At 46.2% G+C, this 26573-nt stretch overlaps 1 protein-coding gene across 6 annotated transcripts in view; it reads right to left on the bottom strand.

Annotated features, from left to right (window-relative positions):
- Positions 1-3095: 3095 nt before the first annotated feature.
- The window catches only part of NSDHL (NAD(P) dependent steroid dehydrogenase-like), a 60601-nt gene continuing 37123 nt past the window's right edge, over positions 3096-26573 (bottom strand). For 2 of the 6 annotated variants that reach the window (XM_045572544.1, XM_045572547.1), the window contains exons 2-9: positions 23936-24070; positions 22909-23020; positions 18290-18448; positions 14152-14298; positions 10916-11044; positions 7899-8041; positions 6053-6155; positions 3096-4456 (exon numbers count right to left, since the gene is read on the bottom strand). In XM_045572544.1, the coding sequence (XP_045428500.1) occupies positions 4124-4456; positions 6053-6155; positions 7899-8041; positions 10916-11044; positions 14152-14298; positions 18290-18448; positions 22909-22980 (1086 nt within the window). In that variant the 5' untranslated portion in view covers positions 22981-23020; positions 23936-24070 and the 3' untranslated portion in view covers positions 3096-4123. Of the gene's footprint in view, positions 4457-6052; positions 6156-7898; positions 8042-10915; positions 11045-14151; positions 14299-18289; positions 18449-22908; positions 23025-23935; positions 24071-26128; positions 26239-26573 lie in introns of those variants that run through there. The other 4 variants (XM_045572546.1, XM_045572545.1, XM_045572548.1 and 1 more) reach the window with 4 other exon arrangements.

Below are 26573 nucleotides of genomic sequence, written 5' to 3'. Positions count from 1 at the left end.
GGCTCCCAGGCTTTGTAGGAAGCCAGAAGAGAGAGGCCCTTTTGAGAGAAAGCTGGAAGGATGAAATGCTGTTGGAGATAAAGTTTAGAATGAACAGGAGGCTGTGGGCCTAGCAGGACCACAGGAGCTTATAAGCTAGCTTTCTGGGATTGGATAGAGGGAGGGAAGCCAATGGAAGTCACATCAAGAGGTATTTCAGGTTAGCAGAAGGGAGAATTTTCCACCAGCAAGGGCTATTACACACCAAGGAGAGAGAGAAAGCTTAGAGCTACTTGTCAGTGCATAGAAATGCACACCAGAGCTTGGAGTGCTGTGGTCAGAGGCCTCAGCCATTCCATTCCCGTCTGCTGAGCCATCCTCCGCCTTGGTTCCAGTCCTTCAGATGGAACAGCGGGCCACAAGCACTTCTGGTCCAGGAACACACGCAGATGGGAGTGCTGAGAAGGCCTGGAGGCCCATTCTGTCCCTGTTTGTCTCTCCTGAGCCCTCTCTACAAAGTGGGCTTCTCCACAGCTACTGGCCCTCACTCCACTGGCTCAAATTTTGACTGGGCCACAGTCATGTTTGAAAAACAGATTATAGCTATGTGCCTTTCTTTTCCTGACAAAAGTCAAACACTCACAGGTGACCCAAAGGCTGCATCCAATTTACTAGTATGTGGTTCATAGACCTCCCAAATCACACCTGAACGCCGGGCCCAGAACCTTTGCTCCAACCAGTCCACTGGCTGCTCCGTTCCCCAGGCCTTGGGTTGTTTCCTTCCGTTGCTGCTGTTACTCTAGGATTCCAGGCCAGGCAGGTGGTTGAATGTATTTCCTGAATGCCCATTCTGTGCTGTGGGGACATTGGTTGGCTCTGCCATAAGAGCTCCTGGACTGGTGGGGGAAAGTACACAGAGGGAATACACTAAAATGAGGCAAAGATTGAGATTCCCAGGCTGGGAGCCTAGAGAACAGGCAAGGTTTTACTTGGGAGGATCTGGGTAGGCTTTTTGGATGAAAGGGAGCTGGCCATTACGGACCTGAGGACATATGGAGAGGACATTGCAGGAATCCAGGACAACCTGAGCAAAGGGATGCAGAACGGGGCACACGTAATTTGGGTAGAGCATAGCAGGCGTGAAGCCCAATAGAAGAGGCTGGAAGGGTGGGCTGAGCACAGGCCATGATGGACTGGCCGTGGAATGTGTTAGGAGAAAATCAGGACCCACTGAAGCTTTTTCAGTGGAGGAGAGGGAGGATCTAGGACTGTTTTAGGAGGGACTCCCTGGGTGTGCATAGAGGCTGGATCGGAGGAGACAGATCGGCTGGGCTGGGCCAGTACACCTGACCCAGGTGCGGACAGAGCCAGGTGTTGAATGAACTAGGTCGATGTCAATGGGGCGGAGAGATGACTGAAATGAGAGATCTCCCCAATGAACACACAGAACTGGGCATGGACTTTCAGCTGTCCCCTTTCCCTCGGCCCCGATTCTACAGACGGATGTGCCACAGGAGGGCACAGGCCCTGGTAGGTTCTCCAGGAAGTCATTTTCGGGAGGTGTGCTGCAAGGCTATCGGCCTTCAGGAAAAGAACAGGTCCGGTGGCCCAGGGACTTGGGCCGGTGAGGGGGCAAGTTCAGTCTTGCAGTGGCGGAGGCAAGGTTCTAGCTAAGACTCAATGACCTGGTGGGAGGCCACTTCAGTGATCCAGACTATTGGCAGGGCTTGGGAACAATGTGCCAGGCCCACCCCCAGAGTCTCGGTTCAGTAGGTGTGGGGTGGGGCTCCAGAGTTTCTAAGGAGCTCTCAGGGGGAGGGGCTGGAGGCTGTGGTTTCCTGGCAGTCACACTTTCTACAAATAGGTTGGGGGGGCAGGTTACTTGGGTCTGGGTCAGGACTGCAGGGCAGAGCAAGGGCGGGCAGCAAAAGCCCTCACCAGGCGGGGAGGGCAGCCCTTTGCCCAATTGGGGCTCAGGGTCTATCTGGAGGGCTCCTGCAGCCACTTAATGATCTGTCTCACCTCTCTGATCTGCACTAACGATGCTTCCTTGGGAAGAGTTTGGCTGTTCTGCCCCATTTTCAACTGGGCCAGGTTCACTTTCAGTTGCCTTCACTCCTTTCCTTCTTGGAACTTTCAGGTTTTCAATCATGTGACTTGCATGAGCCCACTAGAATGTCAGCTGTGGGCTGTGTCTGTCTATCCACCACTGAAGCCCGGACAGAGCCCAACAAACAGGTGGAAACATGCACAGTTCAGAGTTTGACAAGGGACATCATTGGTCAAGGCAGCTGCTAGCATTTCCCCAGGGAAGCGGAGAGGACAAAGCTGAGGACACTTTGGCCCTAGATGCTTCTCGGCGAGGCCTGCCAGCCTCAGTCTTCCAAGCAGTGACCCTCCTTCCATTCCATGCCTCAGTTTCCTCACTCCCTCTCATCTCCCTGAGGAAATCAGGTAGGGAGCTCTGATTCCTTTCTAGGTGCTTCCATGAAGGTTTTATTTCTATTTCCAGGGCTGCATCACTTCCTAATCTGGTCTCCCAGGCTCCACACAGAGTGGCCAAAATTAGTTTCTTGATTTTAGCTGGCCATGGTTAAACTGGCAATGGTTTCCCCTGCCTACAGGGCAAAGTTCAGTTCCCTTGGCTTTGCATCTGAGGTCCTACCTACCTCTCCAGTCTGACTGACCTCCTACTGCTCTACACTTCCCACCCCAAGCCAGGCTGGTCGCTTTTGTACTTCCCTGAATCTGAGAAAGACAATGCGCTACTAATGAAACTATGACAAGCCATTGGCTGTGAACCCGATCTTTAATCCACCTAACAGCCTCTACCTCCTGACTCTTATCCTTCAAGGTCCAACTCAATACTGTTACCTCTTTCACAAAGGTGTTTTTGATGGTCTTGGCTAGATGCCATGTCTCCTTCCTCTGAGCTTACACCACCTTGTCTCCAGTGTATCATAGTATTACATAGGATTGTGAATGTATCTTAACTCATCTATTTTTAAGTGCCTTTGGGCAAAGACTGTCTTATTTCTGTTTATACTCCCCCCTACCCTATTAGTTTAGCAGTCTCTCCGCAGGTGGGCATCATGCCCATATTACACAAACCAAACGGCATGTGCAATGTCTTTATTCCAGCCTCCCCAACTTTGGACAAAAGCAGAGAAGAAAACAGAGGTCTTGAAGATTACATGTCAATTAGTCTTAGAAGAAACCAGGTTCTGTAAGCAGAACATCACTAGGAAAGAGAGAACGCGGAGCCATTATATGTGCTGGGCCTTCTGGAAATTGGCCGGAAGGTTCTGTGTGAGGGGTTCGATGAGCGAAGTGCCCTTTCTGCCCAAACTCCAAGCAGATAAAGGAGACTCTTTTCTGTCTGACCTTTTCCATACCACACCGTCATGCAGTCTGATGTCAGGAGAGTCACTAAATAGCTGAAAGAGCATGCCACAGGGACAGATCACCGCTGTGCCATTAAGGACAACGGGATTCTGTTGATAAAGTGAAATGTGACCATGACAGAATGTTTTATGGAGAAAAACAAAACAAAACAATGCAGACAGGCATTGCAGCTGGGCCTTGGAGAACTTGGAAGCACGTAAGGAGGGAAAGCACGAGGGATTGAGGGGGAGGGTTCCAGTTGCTTAAACTTTTTAGAAGTGTTTGCTCTAAACTCTATTTAAAATATACACTTGCAGTCTCACCATGTGTTTCTAACTGTTTCTCCTCTAGGATGTTTGTACTATGTGGCTCCTTAAACAGTCTGTGGCTTCTACTCTTATATTGGTTTGCATGGAAATGAATCTAGTTCTCCATCCTCAATTAGCAACGGGGTCAGTTCTTTGCTACAGCTTCCTCGATTATGTACAGGGACAGTGGGATGCTAAGGACCCAGGAGAAAGGGGGGATGGGAGAGAGAGAACACAAAACAGATTACAAAGCTGCCCGCTGAAGCCCAAGTCTGAGCCTGTGCTTCCACTGAGGCCTCACTTGTGGTCATGGGAAGGCCGGGTGTGCTCCTATCTAACTGGCAGGAGGTACCTGAGCTCAGAAGAAAGTCCCTTGAAGGAGGTTAGTTTATTGATCCACGAGGAGAGGTATTGGAGGCGGAATGTGATGAGAGGGCCCAGTCTCGGGGGCCTCACTTGACCCTCCGCAGGTGGTGGAAGCTCTGCACAGTTCGTTCCACAGCGTCATCCATGGTGACCAGCGGCTGGTAGCCCAGGGCCTTTTTGGCTCTCTCACAGCTGTAGTAGTGGAATGTGCCAGCCAGCGCGACCCGCATTGGGGTGAATGTGGGCTGGAGTTGGATGACAGGACTGATCACCATCACCAGGAGGGACAGCAGGAGGGCCAGGTAGTAGGCCACCCAGTAGGGGATGTGGTACTTGGGGGCTTCGTAATTGAGGCCTATCAGGATGCGGGACAGGAATGTCCAGAAGGGGATGGGTTCGTCATTGGTGATGTGGAATGCCTGAAGACAGAACAAGAAGTTAGAGACTGCTCCAGCAGCTGTTGGCTCAGCCTAGGACCAGTGGCCACTCCCCGTCGGCCTGCCCGCCACAGCTCCTTTGCAGGGTAGCTCAAAAGTGAGGTGGGTATTAAGCGCATGCAGATCACAGCATTTCCGTGGTCCTCTAATCCACAAGTGTCAGCTGCTGGCAGACAAGCTTTGGATTTGCAGCTCTGGGCCCCTTTAGGAGCAGAGAGGGAAGGCGGTGTAAATTTGCTCTGTAAGTCAGGCTTTACAGTGAAGTTTCGATTGCACTCGGGAAGGCAGTTTGTTAATTTCATTTGGTAATTGTGTTTGTTAAGTATGGAGACATTCATCTTATCTTCAGGCACAATGAGTGGGTCATAGTTTCTCAAATGTGCTGTGTTTGGTCTAAACCAAGCATGTCAAATTCGCGGCCCACAATAAATATTTTTGTGGCCTAGCCAATATAACGGTATGTAAGAAACGTTTTAATAAAACTTTCATAACTTAATTTTTATAATATCGTTATACATAATCATTAGTAAGGAACTACAACGTTCGCTAATGACTGATGACTATGATCGTGTTGCATTCATTTCCCTTATGTGCCTTATGCGCAGGCGCACCATTTCTCTCCACTAGTATTAGCAGCGAATATTTTAGCAGCTGATGTCTCTAGTCTGGACTGACTTGTTTGGTGTGCACAACAGGAAATATTTCGCTTTTGGAGAACAAGAAAAATAGATTTGCTTTATGCTTATTGTACGGTTATTCAGTGTCTGGTAAGTTCATGTTCAAGAAAAATATTACTTTTTATTAAAGTATTTTATTATTTTATGTTAATGGTGACTCATTTATTTCAGCCCTTTGTATTCAGCATGTCTCTATCAAAATAAACCTACGTTTCTATGAAAATGAAAGCTTTTGTATTTTTTTGTGGTCCACATAAACTTAAATCTTGTTTATTTGGCCCGTGTTAGCCTTTGAATTTGACATGCTTGGCCTAAATCAAAAGCCACCCCAAGAGTTATATGAGTGAGAAAATGGAACAAGTCCCATAAACCAAATGAGGCCCAAATAGGAGGGATTCCAAGGCAGGAATGAGAGGGAAGGATGAGGGGCCAATGAGCACTGGATGCCAAACGCCAGGAGATTCAGATACATCTGCACCTCAGGTGGGGTGAAGGCATGAGCATGGCTGGACGATGAGAGGAAAATGGAGACACTTGGAACGAGTGGGTGGAAGGGTGAATAGCACACATTCTGCCTGGAGTAGCCACGTCCAAGGTAGGCAGTCAGGTTACGTTCACGAAGAACCAGGCCCGAAAACCAGAGAACCAGGTCCTCAATCTCTCAACCGCAGCTCACACCTCTGGACTTCGGCTGCCCTGGGCAATATGGCCATGATGCCATATTCCTGACCATAGGGGCATAACCTCAAGCCAACGGGATCTTAAAGCAGGTCTACCAGGATACAGAATCATAGAGGAAATGTACCAGTGCATCCAATCACAAAGAGAAGAAATCTGAAGACGGATAGGGGAGCATGTGGTGGGCCAGCCACTGCCTAGCTGAGAGAAGCAGGCGCCTTACCTTCCCACCCAAGGCCGTGTCTCGGGAGAGGTTCTCTGCAGCCAGAATGTGTCCGTGAACCACATTCTCCACGAAGGTGAAGTCCACCAGGTTCTCCCCGTTTCTGTGGGTATACAGATGTGGTTACACTGGGCTGGGAGCACTCAGCTGCATGCTGAGACCCTGCACATGGACCTGTGGGTTGCTCTTAAGCCCCCGCACTTTATTTTATTTTTATTAATCCTAGCCCCCGGATATTTCCCCATTGATTTTTTTAGAGACTGGGAGGGGGAGAGACAGAGGGATAGAGAAACATGGATGTATGAGAGACACATCGATTGGCTGCCTCCGGGCCGGGGATCGAGCCTGTAATTGAGGTATATGACCTTGACCAGAATCAAACTCTGGACCCATCAGTCCACAGGCCAACGCTCTTTCACTGAGCCAAACCAGCTAGGGCCTGAGTCTCAGCATTTTAAAAGACTCACCTTGACATCTGTAATAGTTAAAGATGTGCAAGGGCCCAGGACTCCTGGGGCCCTCAGAGGCAGGGGGATACTGAAGGGCCAACTAATGTACGGAAAGCCTGGTGCCCTGCCTGCCCCATCCCGGCGTGGCCAACACTGGTGTCATCTGCTCTGAGCTCCACTTTGGGCAGCAGCCCTTAACTCTTTCCGGGACACACTGGGCTAATGCCTTGCTCTGGCCTCATGTGTTTCTACCATCTCTGTGTAATCCCTCAAAGCAATAGGACAGGACAGCCAAGTGAAAGGCAGGGAGGCAAGGTAACAAGAAAAAGACAGGAAGAAAAGGGGGGAAAGGAAGGAAGAAGGAAAAGTAAATGTATTGAGGAAGGCAGCCAGCCACACTGCCACTACCTGCTAGGCTCCACCACCTGCACTTTGTTCAGAAAAGCATGTTAGCGCCTCCTCCTGTCTTCATGGATGCAATAAGAGCTGAGGGCCTGGCCCCTGACCGTGGGTCAGGCTTTCCCCTTTGAGCCTTTTCCTTCCATTTCCAAACAGGGACACCAATCTTTCCCCAGCCTGCCTGAGAGTGTACTAGGTTGAATAGTGTCCTCCCCAAATTCATGTCCCCTTGGAACTTATTTGGGTTTTTGCAGATGTAATCAAGGTTAGGTGAGGTCATCTTGGAGTAGAATGGGCCCTAAATCCAATGGCTGCTGTACTTACAAGCCAAAGGAAATTTGGATAAAGACACACAGAAAAAGAAGATCGTGCAAAGATGGAGGCAGAGACTGGAGTGAAGCATCTATCTAAGCCAAGAAATCCCAAGGACTGCCAGCCACCACCACCAGCTGGGAGAGAGTCCTGGGCGAGATTGTCCCTCAGAACCTTCTCAAGGAAACAATCCTGCCCATGGCTGGATTTCAGACTTCTGGCCTCCAGAACTGGGAGAGGATCCCTTTGTACCTGATTACCAGCCTGCGACCCCCCACTTTGCCCCCGGTCTGGGTTATTTGCTATGGGAGACTCAGCAAATGAACATAGAGGGCAGTAGAGAAGGCCACATAAGAAGAGAATTGGCCCTAGGCAATCTGGTTCAGTGGATAGAGCATCCAGTCTACAGACCAAAGGGTCCTGGGTTCGATCCTGGACAAGGGCATGTACCTCAGTTGCAGGCTCAATCCCCGGCCCAGGTCTGGGCACGTGTGGGAGGCAACCAATCAATGTGTCTCTCTCACATTGATGTTTCTCTCTGTCTCTCCCTCTCCCTTTCACTCTCTCTAAAAATATCATTGGGTGAGGAATAACAACAACAAAAATAAGAGAGAGCTGAATATAACTTGATCTTTGTTACAGTGGGTTCAGGGGATCTTGCAAAAAGCAATAATGAGCTGACTTACCCGATCATGAACTTCATCTTGCCTTTTCTGGCTGCCTCAATGAGGATGGGGACCAGTTGGGGGTCTCTTGGACCGAAAATGCCATGGGGGCGGATGGCTGTGGTGAAGAAATTCCTCTCAGGATCATTGGCGCCCAGAACTTCCTGAAGGAGAGCAGAAGGAGCAGTGGATGTGCCGTACCAGCTAAGCATTACCTCCCACAGGGGACACGGGTGCTGCCCACTGCCCAGGGCTAAAGATCTGCATCAATGAGTGGTATAATTCTGGCTACTTCTCTATTCCTCCACCGTCACCATCCAAATTTGGAAAATGCAGGAGAGATAGCTGGGTCAAAACCAGCGAGATCAAACAGAAAGGCTTGCGTTTGGGTATAAGACTAAAATGCACAAATGCAGCCAGGGGAAGATGAGCCTTGGCAGCATTTTGCGGAAAAGATCCGGGGGTTCCGGTGAGCCAGTCGGCCCTGAACCTCCCACGAGACTGCTGCCACCTAAGGGGCTCTGGCTTTAAGCTCTATTGTGCTGACTGCACGTTTCTGCACTAGCAGTCTTGGGCTGCTCTGGCTAGTGCTGAGCACCACCTCCCAGTAATGGGTTCTGATGAATCCATGTGGGTTACAAAGAAGGGCCAGACAAGGTGAAAGGTATAGGAGAAGCAGGACAGTTAATACAGGTCAAGTCCTCAGAGCAGTGCCTGGTACCTACTAAGCACTCAAGAGGAGGCAGCCACTATTCCTGTCATCCATTGTTGGCAGGAGAGGAAATCTACATTCTTTGTGGCTTAATGGACAAACTAGAATGTAAGGCATAAAATACAGAGAAACGGGTTTCGCCTCAGAAGTTACGCAACTTCCTAAAGGATTTGCTATGTAATTGGTAAAAATGGGGAACGTGCCAGTACCTACCTTGACAGGACTGCATGCTAAAGAAATGAGATGGCCCTGCCAATTTTCTGTAAGTACGCTTGGTAAGTATCATTTGTCACCTCACCCCAGGCTCTCTACTCTACAGTGGCAAAATTTTTGTATATATTTGGGTCCCAGAGAGCTGAAGTGACTTACTGGGTTTAGAACTACTGTAGCTGCCCAACAGTGAAACATTAGCCTTGCATGAGATTCCCAGAGCTGTCTCTCCTCTTCCCGCCAGGCCCCTGGTCCCCATGGCAATGGGGGAAATGACTAAATAAGCCTTCCAATGCCCTGTACCAAGGCTCATCTCTGTTACTAAAAAGAAGAGAGGTGAAGGGGTCCTAAGTCGATACCACATTCATTGTCTATGTTGGGAGGTCTGAACACCGACAGTGAGTTACTGTGTGCCAACAACGGCTGACAGGATGCTTTAGTGGGTTACTTCTGGGTGTTTACAGGCTTTGCTCTTTCCCATTGAGCACCGAACGTCAGTGCAAGTGACACAGCAAAGGTCTGGGCCATAGCTGCCACTTGCAGCTCCTAAGCGCAAAGGGTGGAAGTCCCAGGCACCTTGAGTGAGTGCACAGGGCCCATTGGATGCTTCGGTGTTCTCTCGGTCGAGTCCAAGAAGGTGGGAGTTCCATGAGGCTCTCTATGCTCCAAGGGGCAGGGACAGGACTCCAACTTGCAAAAGGCCAGGCCTCCACTTCCCTGGACATGGGAGGACCTTGTGTCTCTCTGAAGATGAGTTCTCCTGGGACTTTCTGAGCTGGAGTAATAGCAAACCGGTGGCAGGTCCTCAGGTAGTACAGGGGGACTCATGCCAAATGGACACTAAACTGGTTTAGTGGCTGTGGTGTGCTACAAACTCCTGGGAGAGGTAAACCCCCAGGACCCCACCTAAGGCAAGCTATCTGTGGCTGACTGTAGGGGGCCCCCTGGAAAATACCTGGACATTCTTTAGATTGTTGTTGACTGAGCCTCGGATATTGACAGAATCATGTCAGTTACCTTCCTTGGGATTGCGGAGATGTTCTTAGTTCCTGGCTTGTGTTTGTCAGGCAGGAAGGAGTGGATGGGACCTGGCCCCTCCCAGGCTCCTTGTTTTTCCTGTGAAAACCCCCCCCCCTTTGTGTATTGGAGAATAAATAGTGTGTGGTTCAGAGGTTGTCAGTCTCTCTAGCAGAGGAGGTCTGCAACCTACCTGGGGCCCAGCTTAAACCTATTTCTGCATCGACTCTCTTCATTTCTTTATTTCTCAATCCCTGGCTGCCTCTACGAAGAACCAATTTCATCTCTCTTTCCGTGCTGACCACGGAGAAGGGAGATCCCCAGCCTTATCAGGCCCCCTAGCTGATGAGCGTTTGTGGCCTTCAGCTGAGGCTGTCCTCATGGCAGTGCCCTCCCTGGACATTAACCCTGGAACTAGCTGTTGTCAGGGTCCCCGGAGCTCAGGAGTCTGAAGGCTTGGTGCCTGTTACTCAACTCAGATTGCCGCTAAATCCAGTTTCTCGCAGAAGCCAGGCTTCCCAGTAGAAAAGTATTTTCCCTTGAAATAAAGCAAGATCCTTCCGCCCTTTAATTTTAAAAAGGGAGGGGAGCAAGAGTGCTACTAGGAAGCTGTTTCAAATATAAACACCCTCCTTGTGTGTGAAGCCTAAGTGCTGCCTGCATACTTTGGATTGCCATAAATTGCCTGATTTCTGATCTCTATAGCAGCTGAGTAACCAACCCTGCATAGCGTGAGCTCCAGTGCAGGCTCTGGAGCTAAACTGCCCTGGTTCCACCACCTACTAGCTGTATGGCCTCAGGGAGCTTCTGAATCTCTGGGCATCAACTGTCCTCACCTGTAATCTGGTGATGATAATAGTACCTACCTTAGGGTGTCATCATGGGGTTGAAATGAGGCAGTTCCTAAAAAAGTAACAGTGTCTGGCCACATTAAGCTATTTTGTTATGATTTTTTAAGCTGAATTTCACCCACACATTTTACTTCCCAAGTCAGGTACTTAGGCCTCAGAATAGTAACTTTAAATGTTTACTAACATTTCTCTTAGGAATCTAAGCCCCTCAGATGTCCCTGGCACTCAACCAGCTCTCAGGTACGTACTCTCTCCTGCAAGATCTTCGTCTCCGTGTAGTAGTCAATGGGTTTCATGGCATAAGGGAGGTCCTCAGTTCCATTCTTGATGTCAACGCCCTCAAAGATGACACTAGCACTGCTGGTTAAAATGAGTTTCTGGCAGAGGAGAAAGGAAGATGAAAAAAAAACACAAGTCAGGAATGATCCCTAACTAAACATTCCAATGGCTGTGGATAAAAGAGAATCAAATGGTACTTGTTCATGACTCTTGCATGCAAGGCACTAGACTAGGGGTGTCGAACTCAATCAGAGAAGGGGCCAAAATCTAAAATCCAGCCTAAATCGTGTGCTGAATGGTTTACTGAACAGTCATAAACTGTCATTGTGATGGAAACGCAGCGGAGTGCAGTGATGACAGCGCGGTGCGGGTCACATTGCAAGCCCTGGCGGGAAGGATTTGGCCCGCGGGCCTTGTGTTTGACACATGTGCACTAGACGAACTATTGACTGTAGTGCTTTCACTTTTCAAGCTTTCTTAAAATAATCCAAAGATCACCATCTTTTGCAGCTATGATTATCCTAGGCACATTATGGCATTACATGCTAAAATAGATTTCACATTTTTTATATATTCTATCACAACTGAGGGATAGAACAGACTTCCATTGTTCATGGTATTTCACTATGGGAGTGATTCTCCATGGAAGAAGGATAACTCTGAGGGAGATCTGTCTGAAAAATACCCCTGCTGATTCTGACACCAACCTTGTCATATCAGTACATGCACCCATGCCCACTTGAGAAATACTATTCAAAAGGAAGATGCTGTCTTACGAGGTCAAGTTCCTAGCCCATCTGGTTAAAGAAACCTCATCCAACACTGACATCATTAACTTGAATCGTATCTTTTTTTTCTTTGTGTGTGTGTGTGTGTATTGGTTTCAGAGAGAGAGAGAGAGAGAGAGAGACAGAAACATCAATTTTGAGAGAGAATCATTGATCTGCTGCCTCTGGCATGCCCCCTACTGGGGATCGCAACCCAGGCATGTGCCCTGACCACTAAGGGAATGTGACCTCCTGGTTCATAGGTTGATGCTCAACCACTGAGCCACACTGGCTGGGCTTGAATAATATTTTAACCACTTTTATTCAACACTGTCTTAGAGTCCTAGGATAAGACAAACAAAAAAGTATTATACTTTGAAAAGAAAAAACAAAACTATCACCATTCACAGGTATGGGAAATGTGGACACAGAAAACACGATGAATGTACAGAGAATATTAAAGTGAAGGGTTCAGCAAAATTGCTGAGTATAAAATCAATACACAAAAATCAACTGTGTTCCTATACACTAGCAATTGAAAATGTGATGTAAAAGATATTTCAATAACCATAATGAGGCACATAGGGGTTTTTCAAAAAAAAATACCCTATCTTACCTAATAATAGACAAACATGTAAATTGACCATACCTCTGCTACACCCAGTCAATCAGAGTGACTGTGCAAATTAACCCAACAAAGATGGCGGTTAATTTGCATATACAGGTGCCTTTGGCCTGGGTCCTGGGACCATCCTTGGCAGCCAGGTCACTTGGAGGTAGGCTCCGAGTGGGCTCCTAGACAGGGCCGAGCCTATGATTGGATCCAGGGCGGGGGAGGGGCTTGCCCAGGCCTAAAGTCTGGGTCAGAGGCTTTGGGCCTGAGCAGGGGTGGAGCCGGCCATCCGAGGGGGCAGAGGCTGAGCTGGTGATCAGAGGGAGCTAGGGGGCCCCTGCCCAGGCCCTAAAGCTTAGGCCAAAGCTTCAGGGCCTGGGCAGGGGCTAAGCCGGTGATCAGTATAAATTACAGAGGAAACACCTTTTCTGACCGCTCATTGGCTAAGCTCCCTGTATGCAACTGGTAATATTCTTAGTAACTTAGGTAATAAGAATCCATAAAGGTGATCTAGGTTTTTCCACCACACTTCTGGAGAGAAAACAACAACAAAAACAACAAAAAAATAAACGAAGGTCCACTGCTGGAGGGCTAAGAAATGTCATATCCTACCCTAGCTGGTTTGACTCAGTGGATAATGCCTCGGCCTGCCGACCACAGGATCTGCGTTCGATTCTGATTAAGAGCATGTACCTCGGTTGCAGGCTCCTCCCTGGCTGGGGCCCAGGTCAGGGCTCATGCAGGAGGCAACCAAAGTGTTCCTCTCACTTTGATGTTTCTGTCTTTCCCTTTCTCGTCCACATTCTCTAAAAATCAATGGAAATGTATACTCAGGTTAAGATAAAAAAAAAAAAATGTCATATCCTATGAAAGACACATATTTAAAATGCCTAAAGAAAGTTGTCATTTTTTTCATGATGAAGGGACTGGAGGAGTCCATGCTAATGAAAACACCTTGGTGGCTGTGGTGACTGGCAGTGGCTATAGCAGTGGGGTGATGGGGCCGGTGCCTTCCCCTGATTGGCCTGGTTACCTTCCACAAAGGGAGGCCAGACTGCGACAGGCTCACTCCCTCCGGGTAGGCCTAAGCCTTCAATAGGACATCCCCTGAGGACTCCCAGAATGTGAGAGGGGGCAGGCTGGGCTGAGGGACACCCCCCAGTGCATGAATATTGTGCCCAGGCCCCTAGTGAAGTATAAAGCTCTACTGAAAGGCATTAAAGATAGAGATAAAGAGAGATCACATGTATTTATGCATAGGAAGACTCAATATTGGAAGCCTGTCAATTCTCTCCCAAATGACCTTTAAGTTTGATACAATTATAATAACAATTCCAGTAGTCTTTATTAACTCAACAAGCTGATTCTAAAAAGTATATGGATGAACCCTGACCAGTGTGGCTCAGTTGGTTGGAGCATCATCCCGTACACGGAAAGGGGACGGGTTTGATTCCCAGTCAGGGCACATACCCAGTTTGCGGGTTTGATCCTTGGTTGGGGCATGTTTGGGAGGCAACTGATGGAAGCTTCTCTCTCACATCAATGTTTCTCTCTCTCTCTCCCTTCCACTCTAAAATCAATTTTAAAAACATTTTTAAAAAGTATATGAATGAGGAAAGGGCTAAGGCTGGCCAAGCAAATTCTGAAGAACATGGCTGGGCGTAACTTGTCTTACCACACACTGAGATATATCCTTAGACTCACTGAATTAAGGCAGAGCACAGTGGCCTGAGCACAGACAAAGGCCAACGGAGTGGAAGAGAGAGCCAGGCACAGACCCATGCACAGAAATGTGTGACAGCACTCACTCCAGCCTTCCCCTTACCTGAACCCCAGCCTTTTTGCAAGTTTCAATGACGTTCCTGGTGCCAATGTAATTCACTCTATAAAAGAGTTCCTTGTTGTTACTGGATGGTGGGGGTGATGCGCAGTGGAAAACTGTGCTTACACCTTTCAGAGCTGGGTACAAGTCCTGGAAAAGCAAACAAAGACAAAACAAATCACTCCTGCCTTGCACAAGTAAACAGCCTCCTCACATTCCCACTCTCCAATCTGTGGCTCATAGGTGTCTTGCCCTTTTAGAATTCTACAGTTACCAAAGAAATGCATTCTCATTGTAAAAGATTCAAACAATGCAGCAGTACATGCGAAAGAAACAATGCTGTCCCTTTAATCGCCCCCTCCTCATTAACTGGTCCCTAATAAAAACTGGTTTGGGGCATCAGAAGCCTGTGGGGCTTGGCCAGGGGCAACATCTGTGCCATGGGGTAAGGGCATGATTTAGGACACCTGAGGGTAAAACTTCTGGGGAAGATGAACTTATAGACACAAATTATAAAGCATATGAAAAAGTCTCACACCATGAAAGACAGTGTAAATGGCCAATATACAGGAGTATTCTTTTCTGTGAAACTAGACATAAAACAACAACCTTAAAGGAGTTGAAAACAGGTATGTTTAGTTTACTGCTAAGAGGAACCAGAGGTCCCCAGAGCAAAGCCTGATTGTAGATCTGGGGCAGGAAATAGATGAGATGAGCCAGCAATACCTTGTCATACTGGAAAGCAAGAAAGCTCGCCAGGACACCTGAGGTCCTGCTAAAAGGACTAAGAGCCAGTTTATAAAGGCTCTCAGGGGCCAAAGAAGGGACAATTTGATCACCAGTATAATACAATTTCCTTCTGCAAACTGGTAAATAAAGGGAAAGAGTCACACATTTAATCTGCATAAGTTACAAAGATCTGAGGTAAGAAACAAAGAATGATAGCACGTTACCATTTGGCAAAGTCTTAATTACGTAATAAGATCTAAGATTGACCATCAATAGATGCTAAGATCAAAAAGACGCCCATGAATTATGTGGCTAGATTCACTGATAATTAATATTGTGTCGCAATTCCCTCTATGTAGATACGCATAGACATACGCTTTTTTTTTCTTTTCTTCCTGAAAACATTAGAGTAAGTTATAGACATCAGGCTACTCTGAACTATTCACTTAGCATCTCCTAAGAACAATGCCGTCTTCCTAAATAACCACAAAACAATGATCACACGCAGAAATGTAACAGATAGGACACTCTTGTCCAATAATTAGTCTATATCTAAATTTCCCCAATGGTCCCAATAATGTCCTTTATAGCCATTTTCATATTTGGATCTAGGATCCAATCGTGGATTGATCACACATTGCATTTAGTCCTCGTACCTCTTCCAGGTCTTTGAATCTGGAACAATCTCCCCATCTTATTTATTTTGTCTTTTGGAACACTCACTTTTCAAGCCAGTTATTTCAGAGTGCCCCTAGATTTGGATTAGTCTGTTTAATCGTGATTAGATTCAGGCCTAATACTTTTGGCATGTTGGCTTTGATCACTTGGCTAAGGTGATGACTGTCAGATTCTGGCCATAAAAAAAGGTACCTCTCGCCGAAACCGGTTTGGCTCAATGGATAGAGCGTCGGCTTGGGGACTGAAGGGTCCCGGGTTCGATTCCGATCAAGGGCATGTACCTTGGTTGCGGGCATATCCCCAGTAGGGGGTGTGCAAGAGGCAGCTGATCGATGACTCTCTCTCATCGATGTTTCTAACTCTCTATCTCTCTCCCTTCCTCTCTGTACAAAATCAATAAAATATATTTAAAAAAAAAAGGTACCTCTCTCTTTGTGTAATTAACAAGTAATTTGTGGGTGCTGGCTGGCATGCCTCGGTGGTTAGAGTGTCAGCCTGCACACCAAAGGGTCAAGGGTTCAATCCCAGTCAAGGGCACATACCTGGGTTTCAGGTTTGATCCCCAGCCTCAGTTGGGGCATGTGTGGGAGGCAATTGACATCTCTTTCTTTTTCCCCCTCCCCCTTCCTTTCCACTCTCTCTGAAAATCAATTGAAAAAATATCCTCATGTGAAGATTTAAAAAAAAAAATGTTTTTAAAGTTTCAGTGGGGTGATCATTTGAGACTATGTGAATAGCTTCCTGCCCAGCAACCTTCTACCAACTGATTTCAGCGTTCAGTGATAATCTCATTCTCACTCCCAAACAGGGAGGACACGTGACTAACCGTTGCCTAACAGTGACACCAAAAAGACTAACTGTACCAAGTGTTGGTAAGGAAGTGCAGCATTGGGAGTATTCCCACACTGCTGGTGGGGATGAAAAATTAACATAGCAGCTTTGTCAAGCAGTTTGGCAAAATCTAACAAAATTCAAAATATTAATACTCTTGTTGACATGGGTAAAGCTTGAAAACATGTTCAGTGAAAGAAGCTAGTCATAAAAGGACAAACACTGTATAATTACACGTGTATGAAATGTCCAGAGTAGGCACATCCACAGAGACAGATGAGTGGCTGGGTGAGTAGGAGAGGAAATGGGAAGCTAATGCACCTAGGGTTTTATTTTGGGGTGATGAAAACGTTCTGGAATTAGTGAAGAAGGCTGCCCAACTTTATAAATATACTAACAACCACAGAATTGTATACTTAAAAAGTGGAAAATTTATGGAATGTGACATATCTGAATAAAAAATTTAAAAAATCCGCCGAGACCGGTTTGGCTCAATGGATAGAGCGTCGGCTTGGGGACTGAAGGGTCCCGGGTTCGATTCCGGTCAAGGGCATGTACCTTGGTTGTGGGCACATCCCCAGTAGGGAGTGTGCAAGAGGCAGCTGATCGATGACTCTCTCTCATCGATGTTTCTAACTCTCTATCTCTCTCCCTTCCTCTCTGTACAAAATCAATAAAAATATATTTAAATAAATAAATAAAAAAAATAAAAAATTTAAAAAATCCCTGGCAGCCCGCTGGTATGGCTCAGTGGTTGAGCATTGACCTATGAACCTGGTTCAATTCTGGTCAGGACACATGCCTGGGTTGCAGGCTCAATCCCTAGTGTGGGACATGCAAGAGGTATCCAATCAATGATTCTCTCATCACTGATATTTCTCTCTCTCCCCCTTCATCTCTGAAATCAATACATTTAAAAAAAATAATGATTAATCAATTAAAAAAAAAACAGAATTGTACTTTTGGGTACACACTCCGAAGTAGCAGCTTACCAGCTACACTACAGTCTATGGTCAGCTTTGTTTGTAAATAAAGTTTAATAGGCACATGGCCATGCCCATTCATTCATGTATTGCCCAGGCTGCTTTTGCACTACCACGGCAGAGTGAAGTAGTAGGGACAGAAATGACGGTTATTCATTCTGAGGAGTAAGAATGTGGATGCCCGTCAGCAGATGATTGGATCAAAAAACTATGGTACATCTACACAATGGAATACTATGCTGCCATAAAAAAGGAATTCTTATCATTTGGATGGAATTAGAAAACATTATGCTGAGTGAAATAAGCCAGTCAATGAAAGAAAACACTACATGATCTCACTCATTTATGGATAATAAGGAACATTATAAACTGATGAACAAAAAGATAGATACAGAGACAGTAAAGCAACAAACAGACTGCTAAATTACAGCGGGGAGGGTAGGGAGATATGGGGGAGATAAGAGATCAACTGAAGGACTTGTATGCATGCATATAAGCATAACCAATGGACGCAAAACTCTGGGGAGGGAGGGCATATATGGGAGTGGGGGGGAATTGGTAAGACATGTATACATATAATACCTTAATAAAAAAATGAAAAAAAAAATAATATTATAATGGGTTCAAAAGAGAACTCAAAGAGTATCACTCACAGTATTACTGTAAAATAACATGATAATCAGCTTAGGATAAAGCAAATACTACAAAAAGAAACAGAGTGAATAAATATAAAGTGGTTGTGCATTCTAAAAAAAAAAAAAAAAAAGAATGTGAGTGGGTGTCAAATTCTTTCCTCTAACTTTAATGTTTTTCAAAATAAAAATTTTTGGAGCAATGTGCCTAGCCTCTAAGCAGGGGAAGTCCACTGCTTTCCATTTGGGGCCGATGGGAAATCGGTAAGGCTGGGTGTGGCCCATTACCTGTTGGCTGCAGAGGTCCCCCAGAAAGAACTGCACCTGTGGGTTGTCGAAACCCTGCCGCATATCAAACACATTGACGGTGTAGCCTCTTGCCAGCAACTGCTCCACCATGTGCTGCCCCAGGAACCCAGAGCCTCCGATCACTGTGCACTTCTTGGCCTGTGGAGAGAGAGGGACAGCAGGGGCCACACATGCGGTGAGAACTGGAACCTATAAAGAGCCTGAATTCACACGTCATGAGCCACTGAGATGGCAGGTCCATCTCTTTGTTTGTTTGAAACCCTTCTTAAACCAAGTTGGAAGCTTTATAGAATTCTGGCGTTCTATCCCCGGTGGCAACCTCCTCTCCCGGGATCAGTGAGGAGGGAAGAGCGAGAGCAAATGAGTCTGAGAAAAGACTTTGGCTGCACTGATGACCTAGTATCTGCTTTGTGTTCAGTGAAAGGAAAAGGAGTCAGCTCTGAAAGAACTTAAACCCCTTATGATCAAAACTGGACAATACGGCCCAGCTGGCATGGCTCAGTGGTTGAGCATAGATTTATGAATCAGGAAGTCGCAGTTTGATTCCTGGTCAGGGCACATGCCCGGGTTCCGGGCTCAATCTCCAGTGGGGATCCTGCAGGAGGCAGCCGATCAATGATTCTCTTTCACCATTGATGTGTCTATCCTTCTCTCCTTCCCTCTTCCTCTCTGAAATCAATAAAGATATATATTAAAAACACTCACACATAAAACACTGAACAATATGAAAAAAACAAAAGTGCTATCCCCTTGCTTCTGGTAGCTGGTTTCTGGGCACTTATAAGGCAAAACAAACAACAAAAACAAAACATGCTCCCACTCAACATCAGAGTGCACTTAAAACATGAGAAAGAGGACAGCCCAGTCTTCATACTTGTAAGAGAAAGTCAGGCCCTTTTTCTCCCTGACCCCATGGGGCTGAGCTGGGAGGCATTGGGCTCACTGCCTAACCCCTTCTTGACTTAGTATGTCCAAGACTGTTACAATCCAATGGCATCTGCTGGTGGGGCTTCCATGAAGATGGGTGATCTGTTAGCCAGGCCCAGGGCTTTGCTTTCCCTTCTCTGAGCTCCGAGGAGGTCAATGAATCTGGGACAGCTCTAGTCTTTTTTTTTTTTTTTTTAAATATATTTTTATTGATTTTAGAGAGGAAGGGAGCGGGAGATAGAAACATAAATGATGAGAGAGAATCATTGATTGGCTGCCTCCTGCATGCCCTGCACTGGGGATCAAGCTCACAATGTAGGCATATGCCCTGACCTGGAATTGAACTGTGACCTCTTGGTTCATAGGCCAATGCTCAATCACGGAGTCACCATGGTCAGGCAAAAGAGCTCTAATCTTTATATCTCAGCTCCTGCAACATGGACATTTTCTTAGTTAAATTCCAACTCTGGTAAATAATGGAAGGACAGAGCACTTCAGTATTCTCACTCCATGGAGTCAATGCAAAATTGTGGCTGCTGCATGTTTATTACACTGGCTACAAGTGGGCCAAAGGACAACCGTGATATCTTTCCTATCTTTCGGGTCTTTCTATAATAAAACCAAATATGGACTTCCTTAAGATAACAAACCCCCATTTCTCCTAAGCTCATGTATAGTAAATCAAAGTTGGGGTCTAAGAAGTAAAAATCTTAAAGAAATTCTGTTCTTGATTAAGTACAAACAATCAAATGCCCCTACTTATTCCTTACACACCTATACAATTTAGATGCAGGAGATTCCAGGGGCGCCACGGCTCCTTCTATAGATTCACCCCTGCCACCCTGGAGTCCCATTAGGAATGACATTTTTACTGGGGTCCACCGGGCATCTGCAGAAGGCTCTAGAGCTTTGGCATCGTTTATCCAGGCCTCACTATGCCACTCCCACCAAATGATCCGTTCAACTCAGTCTAGTCTACACTGTTTTGATTACTCCCACATACATGTAATCATATCATGCTCAATAACCTGCACCTTAACTGAAATTTCTAAGATATTCCCAGGGCATAACACTAACCTCATTCAGTCCGGTTTTTGGCAATCCTCTTCGTCCCCTCCTCCCAAGTTCAGTTTTTTACCCCCTCAAATAACTCTGATTCTCCCTGCTTCTCTAATTGATTTCTCTAGGCCAGTGGTTGGCAAACTCATTAGTCAACAGAGCCAAATATCAACGGTACAACGATTAAAATTTCTTTTGAGAGCCAAGTTTTTTAAATTTAAACTTCTTCTAACGCCACTTCTTCAAAACAGACTCGCCCAAGCCGTGGTATTTTGTGGAAGAGCCACCCTCAAGGGGCCAAAGAGCCGCACGTGGCTCACGAGCCGCAGTTTGCCGACCACGGCTCTAAAGTAAAGTCCGTCTGGGTCTAAAGTGGGGCCAATGTCTTTCATCACAGTTAGAGATCAGGTGAAATAACCACTATTCATGGCCATGAGAAACAACGCAGGGGAAGTGGGCATAATGGACAAGGAACATGTATTAGAAGGAAGAATAAAACTCCAGACTGGAAACAGGTAATGAAATTCAAGAATGGGTTACTGAGGGGAGTTATAAAATCAGTATCTTAGAGAGTATTTTTTTCTTTTCTTTTTAAAAAAAATTTTTTTATTGATTTTTAGAGAGAGAAGAAAGGAGAGGGAGAAGAAAAACATCAATGTGAGAGTGGAACATCAATTGGCTGTCTCCTGCAAGCCCCCCACTGGGGATGAAGCTTGCAACCAGACACATGCCCTGACCAGGAATTGAACCAGCATCCTCTTGGTTCAGGGGATGATGCCCAAACTAAGAAGAGTTTTATTTTTGTTTTTCTCTCTCCGATTGACTGTGATATATATTCTCAAACATTCTTAAAAAAACGTAAGGAAATCCAGGTATAGATCTTTTAAATTTATAAAAAGAAAGGCTAAATGTCGTAAGGCAAACCAAGGGACCCATTTTATATATCTACCACATTTTCTTTACTCATTCGTCTATTGATGGACATTTAGTTTGCTTCCACATCTCGGCTATTATAGATAATGCTGGCTACAGCACAGGGAATACTTGCGCATGGTGCCAGATGGGCACTTATCGGGGTGATCCCCCCCGACAAGTCGTATAAATATCCAATAACCATGCTGTAGACCCGCAACCAAGAGAACAGTATATGTCACTTGTAATTGAAAAAAAAGACATTAAAAAGTGATCAATCTTTACTTTATCTGTCCATCTTTATATCTATATCTATCTATCTACTGCTCCTAACTACTTTAGTATAAATTTCTTTCGCATTTCAAAAGATATTCCTAAAGTTAGCTAGTTTAGGATCACAGGTGATTTAAAGATTTCCAATTTGTATTTCAAAAACAAAACTCTTGCTCTAGAGAGTGTTAATAGGAACGAAATCCATCTAGACAGCCTATTTTAATTGCATTGACTTTGAGATTAGAGAATGTCTAGGCCACAGGGTTTCTTCCAACCTTTTTTCTCCGTTTTTCAGAGATGTCTCACACAGAATGTATAAGTTCAGATAAAAGTGTTCTTTTGATTTTACTAGTTTACATGTTACTTTCTATAGTGCTAATCAATGAGAAAGAACAACCTTTGATAGAACCATTGGAATCGAGGCTTTTTTTTTTTAATTATTGCCGAGTATCAGTAAAATCCTAATTTATTCAAATGAGGAAGTCCAGCTGGCACGTGACTCTGCTAGTTTGTCTGAACACAGAATCTAAGATGAACCTTCAACTCCTGGGGCGCAGAGGAGGCTTCACTCTGAGCTCGACCCCCCAACCAGGGGGATGCAGTGGCTCACGGGAGTTCTCCTTTATTAGCATTTGAAATAAACACTTTTTAGCTTGGCATGATTACAGTTCTGAAGCATCAGCATTCATTAAAAATGGAGCTGAAACCGGTTTGGCTCAGTGAATAGAGCGTCAGCCTGCGGACTGAAGGGTTCCAGGTTCGATTCTGATCAGGGGCATGTACACTGGTTGCGGGTACATCCCCGGTAGGGCGTGTGCAGGAGGCAGCTAGTCGATATTTCTCTCTCATCAATGTTTCTAGCTTTCTGTCCCTCTCCCTTCTTCTCTGTAAAAAATCAGTAAAATATATTTTTTAAAAAGTGAATGGAAAAATTTCTGGGAGGCCTTGCTATTGACCTTGTCACCCCAGAGGAAGGCCTCTGCCATTCCACCCAGAAGCCTAGTCTAGCCTGCTTGGCCCAAATGAAGGGAAACCGAGATACCAACCTGACAGCAGTTCCTGCCAGCCATGTGAGGCCATCTGGAACACACACCTCAGGAAGGTCACATGACTGCAGCTTTGGGAGTGAGCCCAGGGGAGACCAGCCACGGACTCCCCGATAGGCCCAGCCCAAACCATAGAAACGTGGATAAGTAAATGGGTGTTGTTTTAAACCACTAGGTTCTGACCTTGGTACACAGCAGTAGCTGGTACCTTAAATAAAGATATCTAGCTTATCTAGAAAAATTATATTCAACATTAATTGATTTAATAAATGTACCAAATATAATGTTTTACCCACATAATTATCAGTGACTTACTGGTATGTATGTGCTTGATTTTGCCCTTATTTGGTTTGGGCTAACCTTTCTTGTGTCAGTACTCACTTTTGGAATGTCTTCTGACAAATGTGTCCCTGTGACCTGGTCTCTCTTTGGTTTGCCAGCTGCTTGTTCCATTTCAGCTCCAAATATGGTCTTGTTTGTGATGAAACCTTTTCTTTAAAAAAAAAAGATTTTATTGATTTCAGAGAGGAAGGGAGAGGGAAAGAGATATAGAAACATCAATGATGTGAGAGAATCATTGATTGGCTGCCTCCTGCATGCTCCCCACTGGGGATCGAGCCCACAACCTGGGCATGTGCCCTGACCAGGAATGGAACCGTGACTTCCTTCCTGGTTCTTAGGTTGACACAGAACCACCAAGCCACGCCTGCTGGGCAGATATGTCTGTTGTTTTAAGGCCCACAGTGTGTTGTCAAGTGTGTAAATACTATGAGCCAGGTAAGAACTTTGGTTATACTGTAGTTGTCTCTAGGGGCTGGGGTACCCAAGACTATTCTGGGGAATGAACCAGATCTCATTGACAACCCACCCACCTTAATCCCCTAATTCAATGGTCGGAAAACACAGATATTTACATCACAATTCATAACCGTAGCAAAATTACAATTATGAAGTAGCAACGAAAATAATTTTATGGTTGGGGGTCACCACAACATGAGGAACTGTATTAAAGGGTCGCGGCATAGAAAGGTTGAGAACCACTGGCTTAGCAGATATAGTTTCATTTCTACAAAATGAAAAGAATTCTTGGAGATGGAATGTGGTGATGGCCGCACAACAATGTGAATCTCCTAAATGCCAGTGAACTGCACACTTGAGAATGGTGAAAATGGCAAATCTTCCGTTCTACTTTACGGCACATTCACTCAGAACAGTTCTGAAGGGGAAAATAAGCCCCCAAAGAGCAACGTGTGAGAGGCTGATGATTCAAGTTCACAAATCAGAAGCCTGAAGTCTTTCTCCTTTCACCTGGCACATCTCTGAATCCATGAAAAACCAGTATATATGTGCGCTTCTACACATTGGGACAAAGTGTTAGGCTGTAAAGAATCTAAAAAAAGAGAGCTACCTTCTACTGGTGAAATCCAAGGGCTTCACTCAACTTCTGGGCAAGAGGATGAGGGCTGCTGACAGGATCCAATGAAGAGAGGAGTGAGTGAAACTTGTTTTCTTTCTGTTGGGACAAGTTCCACACGGCTGAGTCCTGGAGAGAAAAGGAAAGGAAAGTCCGTCCATTTCAAACCAGACAGGGAAAGATGAATATTCCCTCCTTGTTCTTTCACAGACCTGAGGTATCTGTATGTTTCTGCCAGTCACCCTTCTCTCTGCTTATCTATGTACTTTTAGGACACGGAAAGGCCCAGGCTGTGAATACATGGTGGGCACTGCGAAAGCCAATAGCATGCCTGTGAGCTTTAGCATATGCTGTTCCCTCTGTTCCATGGTGAGCTCCTCCCCATCCTTCAAGGCCTAGCTCAATTGTCACCGCTGTGAAACCCCTTCTCCATCCTTAAGGTTAGCAGCTTCCTTAGCAGCATTCTATCACTTTGCACGCTGGTTTATACCTTTCCTCCCTCATCTGTCTTGGCTAAGGTGACCAGACGTCCCGCTTTTCAACGATCTGTCCCGTGGGACAAATTGTTAAAAATCGGGACTGTCCCGCCAAAAGCGGGATGTCTGGTCACCTTAGTCTTGGCCCACTAGGCTGTGAGCCCCCTGGAGGGCCAGCAAAGAGGCTGTTAGGGAGTCTGGGTTGAACTGCGCTGCTGTGGCTGGTCTAAGAGACTTCACCTGGAGGGCAGCATGCTCTCCCGCTGACCTCCGAGCTGCTGCAGTGGGGCCCAAACAAGCCCGGGAGGGGGAGAGGGGAAGGGAGCTGCAGCTTGTAAGAGAGCAGCCAGGTGTGTCAGCTCACCTCTTCCTCCATTCCCTCACTCACAAGGCGCCGAATGCTGGCCACTACCAAGCAGAACCTGCATAAGGAGGAGCCCACCTCCCAGTGTGAGAAACAGACCTAGGAGAGCACTGCAGAAGTGCCTTTGAGCTCTGTGGAGGGTAACCCCAGAGCAAGAAGCCTGGTCCGGAAGGCAATCCCCGAGCTGAGCTCTCAAGGCCCAAAAGGAGTGAGTCAAGTGGACGGGGTGGGTGACCTAAAAGACATTCCATGGCCCATGGTGAGAATGATGAGGTAATGGCACAGAGCCAGCATGCCCTGGCAGTTATGACAAGTGTCATGAGATGAAGCAAGATTGGGAGCAAAGTCCTAGCTGGTTGAAGCATCATCCTGTACACCAAAAGGTTGTGGGTTGGATTTCCAGTCAGGGAGCATATGGGAGGCAACTGCACAATCAATCTCTCTCTCTTTCCCTCCTTCCTTCCCTTTCTCTCTCAAAACAAACAAACAAACAAACAAACAGTAACAAAACAAACCACATCCTTGACTGAGGATTGTAAAAAAATAAGATTGAGAGCAATATTAAGGAGTTAGTGAGGAAATGGGGGAGCCCTTGGAAGTTGTAAGCAGGGGTGAGTGTTAAGATCAAAAAGATCCCTCTGGCTGCGGTATGGAGAAGGGATTTTAGCCAAGTCTAAGGCTCCAGGCATGCTAAGTATATGGAATGACAAGAGCAAATCAGAGAAAAGAACTAATATTGCCTGAAAACCTGCATCCAGTTAGGGAGACAGTACTGTTCTCACTCAACAGAGGACAAACTGAGGCTCAGAGAGGTCAAGCCACTTGCCTGAAGTCACACAGCTGGTGCACAGTCAAGGCAGAACCTGTAGTTGTTGGTCAGTCTGCCACCTACTGGGAAGTAGGATGTGGAGGGACACGAAGTAAGAAAGACTAGCAGGGCAAAACTGGGCAGGAGGCTCAGATGCTAGGCTGAGTCTGGGCTTTACATTGTATCCAGGGGAACCACTGAAGGTTTAAAAGTATGGGGGTGGCTGAAACCGGTTTGGCTCAGTGGATAAAGCATTGATCTGCGGACTGAAAGGTCCCAGGTTCGATTCTGGTTAAGGGCATGTACCTTGGTTGCGGGCACATCCCCAGTAGGGGTGTGCAGGAGGCAGCTGGTTGATGTTTCTCTCTCATCGATGTTTCTAACTCTCTATCCCTCTCTGTAAAAAATCAATAAATATATATTTAAAAATAAATAAAAGTATGGGGGTGACTTAACCAGAGCTATACACTGGGAAGATTAACCCGATAGAACCGGGTAGACTAACTAGGTAAGAAGCAGGTAACGGGGGGATTACTCACCAGTTTTTCAACCGAGATTTACTGAGCACCTACTATGTGCCCCCTCACAGTACTGGCGTGCTGGTAGTGAACAAAACAAAGGTTCCTGCCTTCCAAGAGCTAACCTTCTGCTGGATGGGCAAAAAAGACAAAATAAATAAGTAAAAGGTACCATAGGTTAGAAGGTGATAAACACTGTGGGGGAAAAAAGTAGAGCAAGATGTGGGGTTTGGGTGTGCTGGGGGCTACAGGGCTAAAGAAGGAGCTTAGGGTGGCTCACTGAGAAGGTAATAGTGAAGCAAAGACGGGGGTGGGGGGCGTGGAGTAGGGGGAGAAGTGGACCAAGCAGGCAGAAGGGACGGCCGTAGCAAAAGTTCTAAGGTAGGAGTGTGCCTGTGCTTTTTCAGCCCAATAAGGAAGTCAGTGTCCCAGGCTGGAGAGAGGACGGGGTGTGTCCTGCCAGGCC

Source organism: Pipistrellus kuhlii, unplaced genomic scaffold (genome assembly GCF_014108245.1).
Source record: "Pipistrellus kuhlii isolate mPipKuh1 unplaced genomic scaffold, mPipKuh1.p scaffold_m20_p_49, whole genome shotgun sequence".
NCBI classification, from domain to species: Eukaryota; Metazoa; Chordata; class Mammalia; order Chiroptera; family Vespertilionidae; genus Pipistrellus; species Pipistrellus kuhlii.
This window is presented reverse-complemented; position numbering and strand designations above follow the sequence as displayed.